A 16000-nucleotide genomic window follows, 5' to 3' on the forward strand; every position below is an offset into this window, starting at 1 on the left:
AGGCCAGCCCACGCGTCCCTCCCTGTCCTCTCGCAATAGGAACCGGAAGTAGGGACCGGTATCCTTGTAGCCGCTTAGCAACGCGAGAGGGTCAAGTGACTCCATCAGCTGACTCCGGTGGAGGAAGGCGCTGTGGTTACCAGTTCTGGAGGTGTTGCAGTCACGATTGCACGGCTGGGGGCCCGAGCCGAACTGTCACCGTCAGAATGTCGGGCAAAGACCGGATTGAAATCTTCCCTTCGCGAATGTAAGTCAAAGAGTAGGACAAGTGGCACCAGGTTCAGGAACACCTTCCCGGAGCGAATGCCTGCGTACCCTTGGCCGCCAGCCTGCTTCCCTGTTTTTTGGGGCCGCTCCCGAGCTTTCCCCGGGGTCTGTCCATGAGTTGAGAGCGAGGCTTCCCGATGGCTCCCTTACCTGTTCCTCCTAAGAGAACAGACGGGGCAAAATGGTTCCTGTGCAAATGAAAAGGGGTCCGCCTGCTGGCTTTTTTGGAGTTCTCACCCCCGCCCCCTCCACACACACCCTCTGAGCCACACACATACAGTTTACATAACTGAGCCGTCGCTAGCTCTGCTTCACAGAGTGGGTTGGAGATGGTTTTGACCGAAGCTCTCAGACAGAAGTTATGAGAGCACATAGACGGCTCCCAAGGCAGAGTGGCGTTGAATGAGTCGCCCTACTGCACGCAGCTGTCGGGTTTAATCTTGGGTCCCGTCCAATGTCACCTGCTGTGGGACGACGTACCTGGTCTTCTGAAGCACTCCTCCCTCGTAGTGCCACTCATGATGTTGTCACGCGGATATTTGTGCGGTGGGATCTTTCCCGCTAACCTGTGGGCCATCTCCTGGACGAGGGGGCATCGTTTAATGCATAGGAGGTCCCCCAAAATGTTCCTTGAACCCTCGCTTTGGGATGGGGGGAATCGGCTGAGTTGCAGGCTGCCTTTCTGTTTTGGTCTACATCTTTGTCAGGGGAAATGACATTTGTAAAGGATAGTTTACGTTTTCTCAAATACGCATCCTGACTTGTAAAGAGTGAAGATAGTTCTTATTTGTGCTCTTGTCTTTGAAGAAGGAAATCAATTTTTACTCTGATTACTCCTCCAGGTCCTGTTTGGACGGGTGGGTATGTGTATGCTACTGGATTGTTTTCTATATCCTATCTTTTTGTTTCCTCCTCACAGAACCCGAGGACTCTTAAATTTATTTTTTATGTGCATTTGTGTAAAAGTGTCAGATCCCCTGAAACTGGAGGTACAGACAGTTGTGAGCTGCCACGTGGGTGCTGAGAACTGAACCCAGGGCCTCTAGAAGAGCAGTCAGTGCTCTTAACTGCTGAGTCTCTCCAGCCCTGCCCCCACCGACTGAATGTCCATCTCTGCCATGGTGTATCTAGTTCTAAATGAATGAGAGAGCTTTAATTATTCTTTTAAAACCCGTTTCCATCTTCACCTTGCTGACTTTGAAGTGGCAAGTTGTACTAACTGCACAGACGGGCCTGCCACACAGACAAAGATCGAGACGTCCCTAGGGAGATCTCAAAACTCAAAACCCCAGACAAACCTTACTGAGAGAGACACCAGATTCCAACATGGCTGCCAGAAACATAAGGCTAGGACGACCCCACTCTTCCCCTCATACCAATGATAATGCCCCTGAGTATAGTAGCCCAGCAGCAGAGCTCTTGCCTAGCATACACAAGGCCCTGGTTGAATCCCCCAGCGCCTCAAAAGTAAAAATAACAAGCGTACCTGGAACAAACAAAACTCAAAGCTGGCAGAAGAATTCAATACTTGTTTTAATTAATACCTGATCCTAGACCTCTCTTCCACAGAACATTTATTTAAAAAGGTTTTTTTTTCCCAATTGGATATATATTTTTGTATAACTTACAAATGTGTCAGGGACCTGAGAGAGCCATTTATGAAACTTAAGTATCTGGACGGACAGTGTCTCTGAGGCTAGAATCGTCCCTTGTATGATGGTCAGTGAGCAGACGCAGCTGACCCAGCCACAGGCTGGACTCATCCCTTAGTGATTTTCACTCTTCAGACTCTGCTCGGTCTTACTCATCCTCTTTCAGATGCCCAGGCACGTCCGCAGGAACCAGAGCGGAGCTGAGCTTGGCCTCGCCCTCCGTGGTCTCAGTTTCAAGTAATGTCTGGCCATGTTTAATCACTAATCACAATGCTGGTGTGCTTTTAGCTTTACTTTGGAGCCTCTAATTTAGGACTAGGAGGTGAAAATGGACTTCTGTGGGCAAGAAGAATGGGAGGGGAGTGAGGGTGGCAGCTGTTACTTGAGAGCACTCAGCTTGCCCATCCAGGGGAAGTGAGGTGTGGATTTTCCCACAGTTTGACAGCAGGTTCTTTGTCATACAGTCAGCTGTCTTTGATTCAGCAGGAGACAAAGTCACTGTTTTAGCTGAAGGTCAAACTTCATGTTTCTTTTTTTAAAGGCTGAACAGGTCAGAAACAGAGGAACAGGTTTAACAGCCTTGGTTGAGATCACACAGTACTGATTTTGGCTCCACCTGCGTACACTTGGTGCTGTTGTCCTGTGGAATGTTGCTTTCATTCAGGTATCACCCGAGAAAAGGAAATAAATTTAGTTGGAAGCAAAGGAGGCCCCCTGAGGGCCTAGGGTTGTGGCTCAGCCATAGGGTGGAGCACTTGACCAATGTGCACAATGGGGGGGGGGGCTTTCAGTCACTAGTACTGCATAAAACTGGGTGTGGTGGCTTACGCCTGAAGTACAGTACTCAAGGAGAGCCAGGATGAGGGGTTCAGAACCAGCCTGGGCTACACAAGACCCTGTCTCAAGCTTAGGTAGGGGGAAAGGATACAGAACCTTAGAGTTAATAGAAATCAGGTGAATTCTTGGTTCTTGTAAGTGTTCAGACAGGTCACCCTTTTTCCCTTTTCTTTCTTTCTCTCTCTTTAAAAAAATTTGCAGGCCTGGTCTTGTGTCCCAGGCTGGCCTCTAACTCATTATATAGCCCAGGCTGACCTTCACCTTCCAATCTTCTTGCCTCTGCCTCCCAAGTGCTGGGGTTACAGACACTCACCACTCTGTATCCAGTTCTAGTTGCTCTTGAGTCTCAACAACAGAAGACTTTTAGTCACAGAAGTTCAGTCGTCCAGAGTGAACTTAAGTTTTAGTTTATCCATCAGTTCATCCATGAGCTCCAAATTTGCAGGAATCTGCAGTGCTGCTAGGAGCAACCTAAATTTTATCCAACTTTGTCTCCCCACTCCGTGTGTGTGTGAGTGTGTGTGCGTGCACGTGTGCCTGTGTGCATACATGTTGCATGCCTGTCTGTGGGTGCATGTGCCTGTGGAGGTCAGAACAGAATGTCTGGTGTGCCACAATTAATAAAAATCCAGAGACAGAAATTGGGGTTCAACCTGAAGGTCAGAAAAGCAAAACAGCCAGCCGCTGGCTCTTACCTCTATCTCAGTCCAAAATGGCAGCCTCCAGGAATCTCAGAATGAGACTGTTTCTGAGAGCCGTCTCCTCCCATTCTATACTCTTCTCTAGGGCTGGGATTAAAGGCGTGAACCACTACCGCCCCATTTCTGTGGCAAACTAGTGTAGCTACTGGGATTAAAGGTGTGTGTCAACACTGCCTGGTCTGTAAGGCTGATCAGTGAGACTGTTTTACTCAACTTCAGGCAAGCCTTATTAATTAAAATACAAATGAAATCTCACTATGGTCTGGTGTCTTCCTCTATTACTTTCCCTACTTCACCTTGAGACAGTCTCACTGGAAGCTTGTGGTTTGGGCTAGACTCCGGATGAGGGAGCTCTCAGGATTTGTCTGTCTGTCTCTCAGTGCTGGGATTACAGGCACATGCAGACATGCCCGGCTATAACCTGGGTACTGGGTCCTTGGGCTAGAAAAGCAAGTGCTCTTACACACTGACACATCTTCCCAGTCCCTCATCCAATCTTTTGCATCTTAACCCTGATATTTAGTGTCAACAGTGCAGAATGTTCTGTGTACACATTGTGTGGATGGCTCTTGTTTATACTGGAAGCTGAAGCGGCTTCACTGGATTAGACCTCTGGCAAGGCTGGTCTCTGCTCGCCCACTGCTAACTGCCTTTCCGATGGAGAGCTGTTCAGGTCCTGCGGCTTTACATCTTCCACGGGAGACAGTGTGGAGCTGGGGCCTGGTGAACCTGGGCTGGCCAGTCATTGGAATCAAATCTGGCTCAAACTCCTGCCTGCTTGCTCTTCCATGAGAAACTGTGGGGACGTTGCTCTACTTTTCTGAGCCCCACTTTCCTAAAGTTAATGTCTAAGGTTTTCTCCATTTGTAGAATTACCATAACCTCCTAGTGGAAGTTTTTAGTAATCAAAGGATTTGCCCACAGATTCACTAATACATGCTATTTTGCTGTGTGCCTGGGCCGAGCAGCCTCTGAGAGATTATATTACCCCACCTCCTTTTCTCACTATGAAATTTTATCTGTCATGTGACCACTAAAACACCAATATCATTTTCCACTTTTACTGAGTTTACTTTGGTGTTAGGACTTCTGGTGAGGAAAAAATGCAGTAAGCTTAGGAGGCTTCACTCTGATGTTAGTGGCCACTTCCGGGTCTTATAGATGCATTTTGTTACTGGACGCACTTAAAATTGAATACAAACTGATAATAGGGTCTTGGTTTATGACAGGGAAGCACTTTAACCCTTGCGAGCAATAGAAACATAGTGCATCATTGTAGATAAGTGTAGAATGTACCATAAAATGTAGCGGTAACAAAGCAAGCTTAGGTTTTCCCCAAGCCTCATTTCCTAAAGAAATCCATTTCTAATTTCTGGGAGTCTTCTGAAGAGCTGTTTGCATCGGAATGAGCACATTCATTTCTTTGTTCTCAGAAGACAGCACATAAATCTGCTACGGAGGAAAAAAAAACAAGGAATAAAAAAACGAGAAAAAAAATCTGCTACGGAGGTATTTCTTGTGCCTTTTAAGGGGTGACAATAAATGTGTTTGCTTTGTTTTCGTAGGGCTCAGACCATCATGAAGGCTCGATTAAAAGGAGCACAGACAGGCCGAAACCTCTTGAAGAAAAAATCTGATGCCTTAACTCTTCGATTTCGACAGATACTGAAGAAGATAATAGAGGTAGAGTAAGCTTTGCTTAGAGCAGGGCATCTATTCAATGTCTGTCTAAGGAAAACCAAGTATGGCCTTTGGCACTTAAAATTTCCTTTCCTCCATGCCCCTTCTCCCCTCCCCCTCTACTGCCTCTTTCTGGTGGTGGGGGTTGAGCATAGGACCTCATGTATGCTAATACACACCTTACCACTGAGGGAAATTTTTCCTTCCTAATTTTCCTTTACATTATTTAAATCAATTCTTGTCCTTTCAAAAAGAATAATCCTTTATAGTAGGTGCAGTCATAGAGAACTGCGGGTACATGTACACAGGAGGATTTAAGTTGCAAAGAAGTCATGGTAACACCTAAACTCCGTCATGTGTGCTCGGAGCTACGCTTGCCTCCTTCACCTCATGTCTTCTTCCTGATGTCCCCTTCAAGGGCCTTTTCATTCTGTTCTGTGACTAAGATGCTTTTATCTTTATCCTTTTAAAATTGAGAAAGGGTCTTATTCTGTAGGCCAGGATAACTCGTGGCCGCTCTTCTGCCCCTGTCTCTCAGTGCTGGGATTACAGGCATAAGACATTGTATCTGGCTTCCTATTTCCTAGAACTTCTTTTGACTGGGTACTCTGGCCATTCTGATCTCTTCCTAGAGGCCATTGCCAGTCATCCAACCTGAAGTGGCTGCTTGGGCTTCTCCTCATTTTATTCTTTTCCTAGCACATTCTACGCCATGATGTTTTCTTGGTTGATGGGTTTGCTCCTACTAGATAATTGAATTTCCAGAGAGTAAGGACTTGGTCTTTTCAGTATTCTATTTCCAGTGTCTGAGATAGTGCCAGTGCATAGTAGGTTTTGTTGAGTGGTTATTTTGGGCAAATGGTGGGTGAATTATACAGAATAGTGTGGAAACATCAATAATCATTCTCAAAACTAAAGATTCTTTTGCTAGGTCTTTTCTTACCTCCAGCAATCCCATCTCTCATTTCTCAGAGTTAGTTTTAGACTCTTCTTAAATATGAATTTGTTTATTGTAGTTTACATGTGCATACGCACACACATGTCACAGCACGCGTGTGGAGGTCAGAAGACAGCATCAGGAGTTGGTTCTTGCCTTCCACCTTGTTGAGGCAGTGTCTCTTGGTCTCTGCTGCTGACCTATGTATGCCAGACTGGATGACCAGATGATTCTTCTAGCTCCGCTATTGTCTCATAGGAGTGCTGGGATCACAGATGTGAGCCACCTTTTTTTTTCTTCTGAGGCAGGGTCTCACTATATAATTCTGACTGGCCTAGAACTCTTGTTGTATACCAGACTGATCTTGAATTCAGAGAGATCTGCCTGCTTCTACTTCCCGAGCACTGTAATTAAAGATGTGCACCACCATGCCCAGCCCTTCTGGCTTTTACATGGGGTCAACATCAAGTCATCAGGTCCTTTTTTACCCACTAAGCTGTCTCTTGGAAAGCATGTACCCAGAGTACTATGTGCATACACGTGGATTTTTAAGATAACAATAGTATTAAATGTGGTAGTATTTTTTACTTGCTCCCCCACTCCCCTATTCCATGACATAACACAAACAACTTTATATCATTACATAAATCTGTCTTATTCTTTATAATACCTGTATGGTATTCCCTTGTGGATAACGGAATAATGGTATGTTGTCCAATGTTTAGTCTTTAACAGTGCCTAGGGAGGAGGACATGTGTAACTCCTCTGTGTGTTAGTGCTAACATTGTTTCAGAAAATAATTTCACAGTCTTCTGTGGTCATTGAAATTCTTTATAAGTAACTGCCAAGATCTTAATACCAGTTTCTGTTCTTACGAAATGCTGTCCAGGAGGGCACTAAGGGTGGCTGTGTTGCCCGTCTGTGGCGCTGAAGTTGTCTTCAGTTAAGTGTGAACTTGTACAGCTTTTCATGTACGCTGATAATTTGATTCTCTTGGTGAATTTCTTCCCTTTTCATTTGAAAATAGTCATACATCCTGGTAAATGTATAAAACACTAAAAATATTTTCTTCTATCTGTAAACTAAAGGACAGTTGAGATCTTTTGACTCTCTTAGATTCAGAGCAATGAACTTAGAGTTGCTAGGCCAGTCCTCTTCCACTGAAGTACACTCTGCTCCTGAATTAAAAATGAAATAAGACAACTAAAAATCCTTATTTTTCATGTTATTAAATACAAAGTTTAGCCCTCTGTCTCCCCTCATCACGCCTGTTTTCAGACAGGGTCTCACTTACCGGCCAGCTGGAGGCTGACCCTTACTTCAGCCCTCCTGCTTCCTTCGTCCAGAGTTGGGATTTGGTGTGAGCCACTGTGCCTGGGACTCCTTATAGGTCTAAATTATATAAGGCTTAGAAGGGGTTAAAAGGGATAGAAAAATATAATTTTGTTTTGGTTTTCTTGCAACAGTTTCATGTAACCTGAGCAGATCTCAAGCTGCCATGTAATGAAGGATGATCTTAAACTATCTCTCTCTCTACCTCTTAGGTGCTAGGATTACAGGTGTGTGTCACCACACCTTGCTCATAGCGCTGTGTGTTTTAAGATTTATTTTTATTGTCTTGAATTATATCTGTGTAGGTGTGTGTGTATGAGTGCAGGTGCCCGCGGAGGCCAGAGGACCTGAGTTCAAATGCCTAGAACCACGCAAAAAGTTGGGTGTGATCTTATGAGCCTGGAACTCCAGGGAGGATAAATTAGGGTAGGGGTGCTGGGGCTTGTTGGCTGCTAGCCTGGCTCCAGATTCAATTAGAAGAGCCCCTGTGTCAATCAAATAAGGTAGGCAGTCAGAGCAGGACAACCAGTACCCTCTATGCATACACCTGACACACATATATATTAAATATGTATTATCTTCTTTTTAGGGATGGGTCTTTCTTGGTGGAGGAATATTTTAAGTTAGAAGTTTGTCATTTTGTGAATGGATGGACAGTTGATTGGGCTTTTATTACAATAAATTCTCATGTAGACCTGGGCTTGTTTCTGAATATTCTGTTCTGTTTTTGTCCCACACCAGACATGTTTCCTTGTTTTAGCAGGTTTTTAATTAATTCAGCTAATTTCCTACCCATATGACCCAGTTTCTCTTCTCTTAAAAAAAGCCTTGGCTATTCCCAAGCATTACATTTTCAGCTGTACTCTGGAGTCTGCGTACCAAAGGGTTTTAGACTCTAGGGGAATTTAGAAGATTAATTTGAGCAAATCAGCATGCACTTATTCAAGAATAATCAAGCCTTACTAGATTCAGTTTTCTGTTTGGCAATGAGCTTATTTTAATTTTTTTTTTAGATGGTTTCTGTGTAGCCCTAGCTGTCCTAATCTTGTAGACCAGGCTGGCCTTGAACTCACAGAGATCTGTCTGCTTCTGCCTCCATATTAAAAACATGTGCCACTACCACCCTTCTGAGTTTATTTTAATTTTAAAACTCATGGTTTTCTAATATTGTCAGGACCATGATCAGAATTGTTGAAAACTTGAGCTTTATGTTTTCTCAGTACTAAGTCAGTTTTTGATTCTGATACTTTCTATAAAATATGATTTCAGGAACTAATTATGGTATGATTTTGTTGTTGTTGGTTTATCAGACTAAGATGCTGATGGGTGAAGTGATGAGAGAAGCTGCCTTTTCATTGGCTGAGGCCAAGTTCACAGCAGGAGATTTCAGGTAAGAACGGGGTGTTTGAAAAAACCCACAGTGCTTTCAAGTTCATAGTTTCATAACATTTTAATTAAAAAATACATAGACACTAAAGACAAAGGATACAGTAATAGCAATATTTTTAACACTATAACCTTAACCTATTACTTCCAAAATGTTCCTTTTCTATAAGTGGCAAGTATAGAATACTTGATATTTTGGAACTCATTTTCATTTACCATTGTGTCCTAAACATTTTCCCGTTTCACAGGTTTGCACCCTTAAGAAGTCATATAATTTATTAACCTTTTCTTCTAGTGCCAGATCTTTGAGTTGAATCCTAGATTGTTGAAGTATGAGGGAATGAACTGAGCATTTTCATGCGCACATATATTTTTGTTTCTAGGGTACATTTTTTGAAGATGGAATCTGTTAACTCAAAATCAAGAGCTTTTTGGCTTTTATCATGTCGTTATAGCTTGACAAAGCACACATACTGATTTGCAAATGGATTATGCCCATTTATTCCCTCCCGATTCTCTAAGTAAGTCTGGAGATAAGTGGCGTTACTCCCATTTTGACTGAATGTGTTTCTGAGGGTACATGGCCAGTTAGGGACAGACGTGGAAGTTGTTTTCTGCACTTTTTAGTTTCCTGTTTCATGACATGGGCCCTTCTTACTGTAGGAGCTTTTCCTGCCAGCAAGGTCTTACACCTGAGAGCCATGAGGCCAGCTGAGTGGCAGGCCTTATGATCTACCAGTGCTGGTAGGATAACATAGTCGGGTTTTTACTTTCCCAGCAGAAGGGGAACATTAGTAGAGTGTATTTGATGTGGTTATAGGGAAATACTCTTTTTTTTTTGGTAGCAGATGGTGAGTTGGATGACATCAGAAAAATGTTAGGATAAAGACCGTGGACAGCAGCTTAGCCAACTGCACAGCAAACCTAGAAGGAAAGCGTTCTTTTCCGTTTTCTGCTGGGAACACACCCTCTAAGTCACATGTCCAGTGCTGACTGTGGCTGGTGATTTAGCTCTTATTTGTTCTTTACTCTCTGAGGGCTTCCGCTGGCACTATTGAGTTTTCTTTGCTGGAATTAAGATGATTGCCAATACATAATGTGACTTCTTACTCCAGATTTCATTGCTGAAACTATCTAGTGGGCCCCTATTGATTTATTTCTTTATTTTCCAGCACCACAGTTATCCAAAATGTAAATAAAGCACAAGTGAAGATCCGTGCCAAGAAGGATAATGTGGCAGGTAACGGACCAGCCCTGCGAGTCCCTGAGGGGTAATGGTGACATTTAGAGCTAGTCAGCTGCACGACAACATCGCAGTGTCCTAACTTCTCCTAAATAAGAACATTTTGATGGCATGTTGAGACCATAGGGGTGGGAGCAAAAGAGAAACAAGCCCAGTTTGTGAATCCATACATGTATCTTCACTGTTTTCATTTAACAGGCGTTACCTTACCAGTGTTTGAGCATTACCATGAAGGAACTGACAGTAAGTGTGGATATCTTCAGATGTATAATTTTAACTGAAAAATATAGTTGGCAGTCACTTTCCATTTAAAAAGATGAGGCTTTGTCTTTTATTAACAATTTACTAACTAGACTTCTGTGTTATCTCTGCTTAAACTGCACGCATCTTGAATTGTTTATAATTTCTGGTTTGTGTCTTTTAAAAGTCTGATAAGATCTTACATTCTGTGATGCATTCTGAAGGCTGAATCTTCCTAGATAGCTCATGCCAAATTTTATGGAATTGTTCCTTTACTAATCTGGCTGTGTTTGTGAGGATAAGTAACACTGTTTAGTCTTCTCAGAGTGACGTAGTTAACCTTTTCCCATATAAAAATATTCTTTCTTCTGCCACTCTTTCTCACTGGTTCATTGAATTGTGCACGTAAAGGAATAATCTGTAGAGAAAGCTCCTTGCACTAATGGCATTGACCACTGTTAGCTAATTTATCAAGCCTGTGAAGTGGCTGTTTCCCCTCTAGGGCTGGTTATGTAGCTTGGTGGTAAAGGCTGTCTAGTGTGTTTAGTTTTTGATTGTATACCCAGCACACACACACACACACACACACACACACACACACACACACACACACACACTTCTCTCCTTATGGTTACTCTAGTAGCCTTATAAAAACCCAAGTTCTCTTTAGTATATTATAGAACATTGTTGTCTAAGCATACAGCCATTACCGTCTCAAACAGAGAAGCTGTGGTAACCTCCAAGAGACCCTTAAGATGGGCTTGTTGACCTTCCTCAGGAGAGAAGGTAGGGTCCTCGGATCCTCAGCTGAGATTCTGGTGGTTCCAGCAGGGAATTCTGTTCCAGCTGCACATGGTCTCTGGGGGTGCTGGAGTGTATAAAGCAGAGGAGACTCAGCTGTGCAGCTATGGGGAACTTAACCATGCTAGGAGACTTTTCTGTGAGGCATCATTTGGGGTCACCTCATTTTTATACTTAACTCATGCCCTATAATATAAGCCCAATAAACTCATTTGTTCACCGAGCTGACTTGGTCTGTCTTTGGTGCCGTGTTTGTCGAGTAGACACCTGCTGTGTGAGCCTGGAGTGGGTGTTTGTGTCTGGCATTGGCATTTAATAGGAGTGAGTGAACTGTCTTTCCATCTTTGTCATGCTTCGCAATTATTTTCCTTTTGGGAATTCATGGAGGATTATTTACTCCCTAACGAAAAATGTTGTCTGACTGGTTCTTTCAGGCTATGAACTGACTGGTTTAGCCCGAGGTGGGGAACAGCTGGCTAAACTAAAGAGGAATTATGCCAAAGCAGTGGAACTACTGGTGGAACTAGCTTCGTTGCAGGTGCGTTGTGCAGAGACCTCTCCAGCCTGGCTTCTGACAGTCACGTGGGCACCATCAGGGCTTGTGCTGGAGCACACTCAGCTCAGATGGCCGTGGGACACAAGCCTAATGACTGACCCCGGGAGCGGTGTGGCTTCTGCTCGCCTGCCTTTGCGCATGTGTAGTGGCACAGTTCACTCTGCTAGACGAGAGCAGCAGGGGCAGTACTAGAGTCAGTGCACATGACACGGCCGTGTATGTGATCCGTTTCTGCACATCTGGGTTCTGAGCGAATGCTTCTCCATGGAAGCAGCACTCGTTCTATAGAAATCTCGTGGGCATTTTCTGTTTCTAAGGCTAAAAGAAGTGAGTTGTTTTGAGTCCACACACGTTTTCTGTACATGCAGTCCGAGCGGGGTCGAGTTAACGGGCATGACTGCTATCAATTTGTCCTTTGATTTTAGACTTCCTTTGTTACTCTGGATGAAGCCATTAAGATAACCAACAGGCGTGTAAATGCCATCGAACATGGTGAGTCAAAGCCACTGGGAGGTGCTTTGTTCATCAGCCCCTTGTTAGGCAGCTACCAGGACTCAGGCCCAATCCAGACTGAGAGGTGAGATGTGCCCCTGCCAGGGGAGAGAGAAATGTGTCCACCGGTGTGAACACACACTGGTGCATCCTGAGGGAGTTGCAGGGTTCACAATGCCATCTACCTCTGGTCACTCATGCAGTTAGTGAGGTAGAAATTCTATTCCTTACGAGCCATAGTGCTTTCTTAAGTTCTATCCGTTGATTTGATGATAGCTTTTTTTTTTTTTTTTGATTTGAAGATTTAAAAATTTAAATTTGAAGATTAAATCTTCGAGTCTCTCCTTTAGGCTATTTTCTCATTTTGCTACATGTATTTTCTATTTTTTTATCTATTATTTTAAAAATACAACTATTTAACAACTTCCTTGGCTGAAGAACCAACTCAGTTCCCATGAAAGAAGTGTTTAATCAGTCTTGGTAAGAGAGGAGAAAACACAGAAGTTCCTGCAGCAGTGCCCTGATAGTATTATCTCATCTAAAATAAGTCTGCCCACATTACGTGGTGGTGCCTAAGTACAGGCCAGGCAAGTATTGTACCACTAGGCTGCACCATTACCCCAGAAACACAGTTCTTCTTGTATTTTAGTGTTAGTCTTTGTGTCATTGAACTCCCATCAAAACAAAACGAGTAATGTTATAGTTCTCAACCTCAGATAGCTCACAGTACAGGAGAACAGGAACATGGTATATAAAGCAGAGCTGAGTGACATGTATAATGGTCCCAGCATTCTCTCCTCTCGGTTTTTAACCATGGTGTTCTAGCGTATTTAAGGTAACGCCTGTGGCTTATTGATTGTCACCTGTTCAGGTGTACTCAGTATCAGCGTTAGATTTGTTTTGGTCAGTATTGGTATCTGTACATAGCTGGAAGGGTATATACTAAAATAATTACAAGATAGTTTAATTTGTCTGGATTACATCTCATTTTAATTTTTTGTGTTTTTGTTTTCCAAGTTCTCTGCATTAAATGCGCATTATTTCTACAATTAGAAAATAATAAATACTGTACAGCTGAATATTGGTAATTTTCTGAGAGGGCACTGAAGTTCTCATATATGTATATTTTAAACTCTAGTTATCATCCCCCGGATTGAACGCACCCTTGCCTATATCATCACAGAGCTGGATGAGAGAGAGCGAGAAGAGTTCTATAGGTTTGTTGAACTGGCACTTAACTGTTTTTTTCTCCATACAGTACAGTCTCAGTTTGCTCCGTGACTAATGTACTTACGTTCTTTTGAATAAGCACAGTTTATTTTATTCTGTTAATGGAAACAAGAAATAAATGTGGTGCTTGTTTATAATCCCCGAACTCAGAAGGCAAGACTGTAAGCTTAAGGCTAGCCTGGGCTACCTCACAATATACACTCTGAGAAAATAAACCCGAAAGAAGAAATAGTAACAGCTGGTTCCTCTGCCTGCATCTTGGTTTTCCGTATCAGTTTCCTGTGGTTAACAGTAGTCTAGAAATATTAAATGGGAGATTAAAGACCTAAGATGTAGGTTTTCAACTGTATGCTCTTCCAAGTAGCATGAGCCATTGAGGTGCTCTGCTATCAGATGAGGCTTCACTTCATCTAACACACCCACCCTTACACTACCTGCCACCAGTCACTTGGTAGCTGTCGTCAGAGTAGCTGTCAGTTGTCATGTTTGCAGAGGTTCTTGTGTTTCCTTCAAGGAAAGAGATGAAAGTTTTTGACTTGTTATTCCCATACTGTATTTAGTTTTTACATTAAATTTTTATCAATTTTTAATCACACTTGCCTTAGTAGACAGATAAAGCTTAGCCACTAAGGGCTGACTATGCACGAAGAGGCATACTCCACAAACATGGTTTTAGATCTGCAGGTCTTAGCATATCCACTGCAGAGTTGGATGAGTATGTTTCCAAGATCGGTGTCATGCATTGCCCATAGATCAAACATGACATCTCCAAAACTTTATGCCTTTCAGAAAAACTAGTAAGGTTATTCTTTTAAAAAAAGAGTGATTGTGTTGGGTCTCTTCTACTAAAACCTTAGAGGAGAAATGAATTGAGCAAGCCACCCAATTCATTGCACATTGAGTATGTGCAGGTAATAGATAGTACTTGGGCATTCTCAACTAGTGAATCACACCGCCAGAACTAGCACCATATGTGGTGAGAAAAAAGGTTCGCCCACAGTTTATGAAATCTAGAGCAGATGGAGTAAATATTAAACAAAGGGTGCGTGCTCTAAGTTTGCAGAAGAGGAGGGTGGGTGAGAAGAGTGTTTAGAGGAGCATGCTGGTCTTAGATCTTGAAGCAGCTCAGTGTGACATGGAATTGTAGTTATCATTCATGTTCAGGGTTATAGTGACCCCAAAATTTTGAAAACAGAATGCTCAGAATCTGGCCCTTTACAGGATGGATTTCAGGTTTTATTTAATGTAGTCTAGGGTGTCTGCAATCAGATTTTAAAAGATATTTTCCCTCAAACATTTTAAAATGCCAAAAATGACAGAAGATGAACGTTTCCAGTGGTCCCATGGTTATTGCCATTTTTATTGTTTATTGAATGAAGACATTCATGTTTCTTTTCACTGAAAGAGCATTCAGAGAGTCCCCCTTTTGCAGGTTAAAGAAAATACAGGAGAAGAAAAAGATTATCAAGGAAAAATTCGAGAAGGAGTTGGAGCAGCGGAGGGCAGCTGGAGAAGTGATGGAGCCTGCCAACCTGCTGGCCGAGGAGAAGGACGAGGACCTACTGTTCGAGTAACGGCCCCTTCGCTCCCTCAGACCCAGCACCCGCTCCATTTTAACTCAGTGTGTAGGTTTGGTATATGTGGGTATTTATTTTGGCATAAGAATCCCCCTGGCTGTAAGATTAAGGATGTCCCGTGAGACTATTTCTCCTGCATCCTAATTCAGCAACCACTTATCACAGTTGAATGAGATTTGTAAAACTTGCCCAGCAACTTACATACTTTCCTCTGTGAAAGTGTCATACGATCCTCTGTACAGTAGCTTCACTGGTTCATACCAACATTCATGGTCTCAGCCAACGGCTGTGAGCAGCCCTCACGCCTACCCACTTGCAAACCTTGACACTGCTGGCTGAGGCTGCGCAGCCACTGTTGTGTTACTGTGGTCTCAGCTCTACTCCTGCTTTTCTTTGCACGATAAGTCTGTCTGTAATGGAAGCAGTTCTGCCCATTTAAATGTGACTTATGAACAGAGTAAAATGATTTAAAAACATGTTGTTTCTTTTCTTTTTACTGAGAATAATGATTATATCCTTGGTTCAGATCAGTGACCTTATTGCTACTCATAGCTTTTACCAAAGACCTGTAGCTAGGAGCCATTTCTTATTCCCTATCTGAGTATGTTGCTAGGTTTATTTACTACAGGTACTGCATTTTGGGGTACTAATAAGTGACTGCCAGTGCTAAGCAGGTTTTATATTTCCCTCCCATTCTAAGAACAATACTAATTCTTACTTTGAACTAACTAGGTAACTTTTTGCTGTTTTAAAGCAATAACAGTTTGTTGTTATTTATGAAGATGAGATGACAAAGTGGGCAGACCAGGGGGTGTCTTGAGTTTTCAGTACTGTTTGATTTGGCATGATTATCTGTCATTACTCAGACTTTAATGCAACCAGTTTCAGGCATTCTGGGCTTATTGGGCACAACATAGTTCTTAGTTATAGGGGTGACACTAGTGTTAATATAATCTGATAGCTATCACAGGTTAGACTTTTAAAGATATTAAATGATTTTTTAAGATTTATGACTATTTGCCAGTTACAATAAATCACATCCTCAGTTCAAAAATATGTATTTTAGCTC

At 42.8% G+C, this 16000-nt stretch overlaps 1 protein-coding gene across 1 annotated transcript; it reads left to right on the plus strand.

The window, feature by feature from the left end:
* Nucleotides 1–33: 33 nt before the first annotated feature.
* Nucleotides 34–15407, plus strand: Atp6v1d (ATPase H+ transporting V1 subunit D). The gene is made up of 9 exons (XM_038336213.1): nt 34–247; nt 5023–5140; nt 8717–8796; nt 9965–10032; nt 10234–10278; nt 11511–11614; nt 12058–12124; nt 13263–13341; nt 14787–15407. The coding sequence occupies exons 1-9, from the start codon at nt 207–209 to the stop codon at nt 14926–14928; spliced, it is 744 nt and encodes a 247-aa protein (XP_038192141.1). The 5' UTR covers nt 34–206; the 3' UTR covers nt 14929–15407.
* The last annotated feature ends 593 nt before the right edge of the window (nt 15408–16000 follow it).

The sequence above is a fragment of the Arvicola amphibius genome, chromosome 7, assembly GCF_903992535.2.
Source record: "Arvicola amphibius chromosome 7, mArvAmp1.2, whole genome shotgun sequence".
NCBI lineage: Eukaryota > Metazoa > Chordata > Mammalia > Rodentia > Cricetidae > Arvicola > Arvicola amphibius.

Coding starts and splice junctions, on each gene's coding strand:
- Atp6v1d (XM_038336213.1), top strand. CDS start 207: ATGTCGGGCAAAGACCGGATTGAAATCTTCCCTTCGCGAAT. Junction 12,125..13,262: donor TGTAAATGCCATCGAACATG/GTGAGTCAAAGC, acceptor TTTAAACTCTAG/TTATCATCCCCCGGATTGAA. Junction 13,342..14,786: donor GAGCGAGAAGAGTTCTATAG/GTTTGTTGAACT, acceptor CCCCTTTTGCAG/GTTAAAGAAAATACAGGAGA.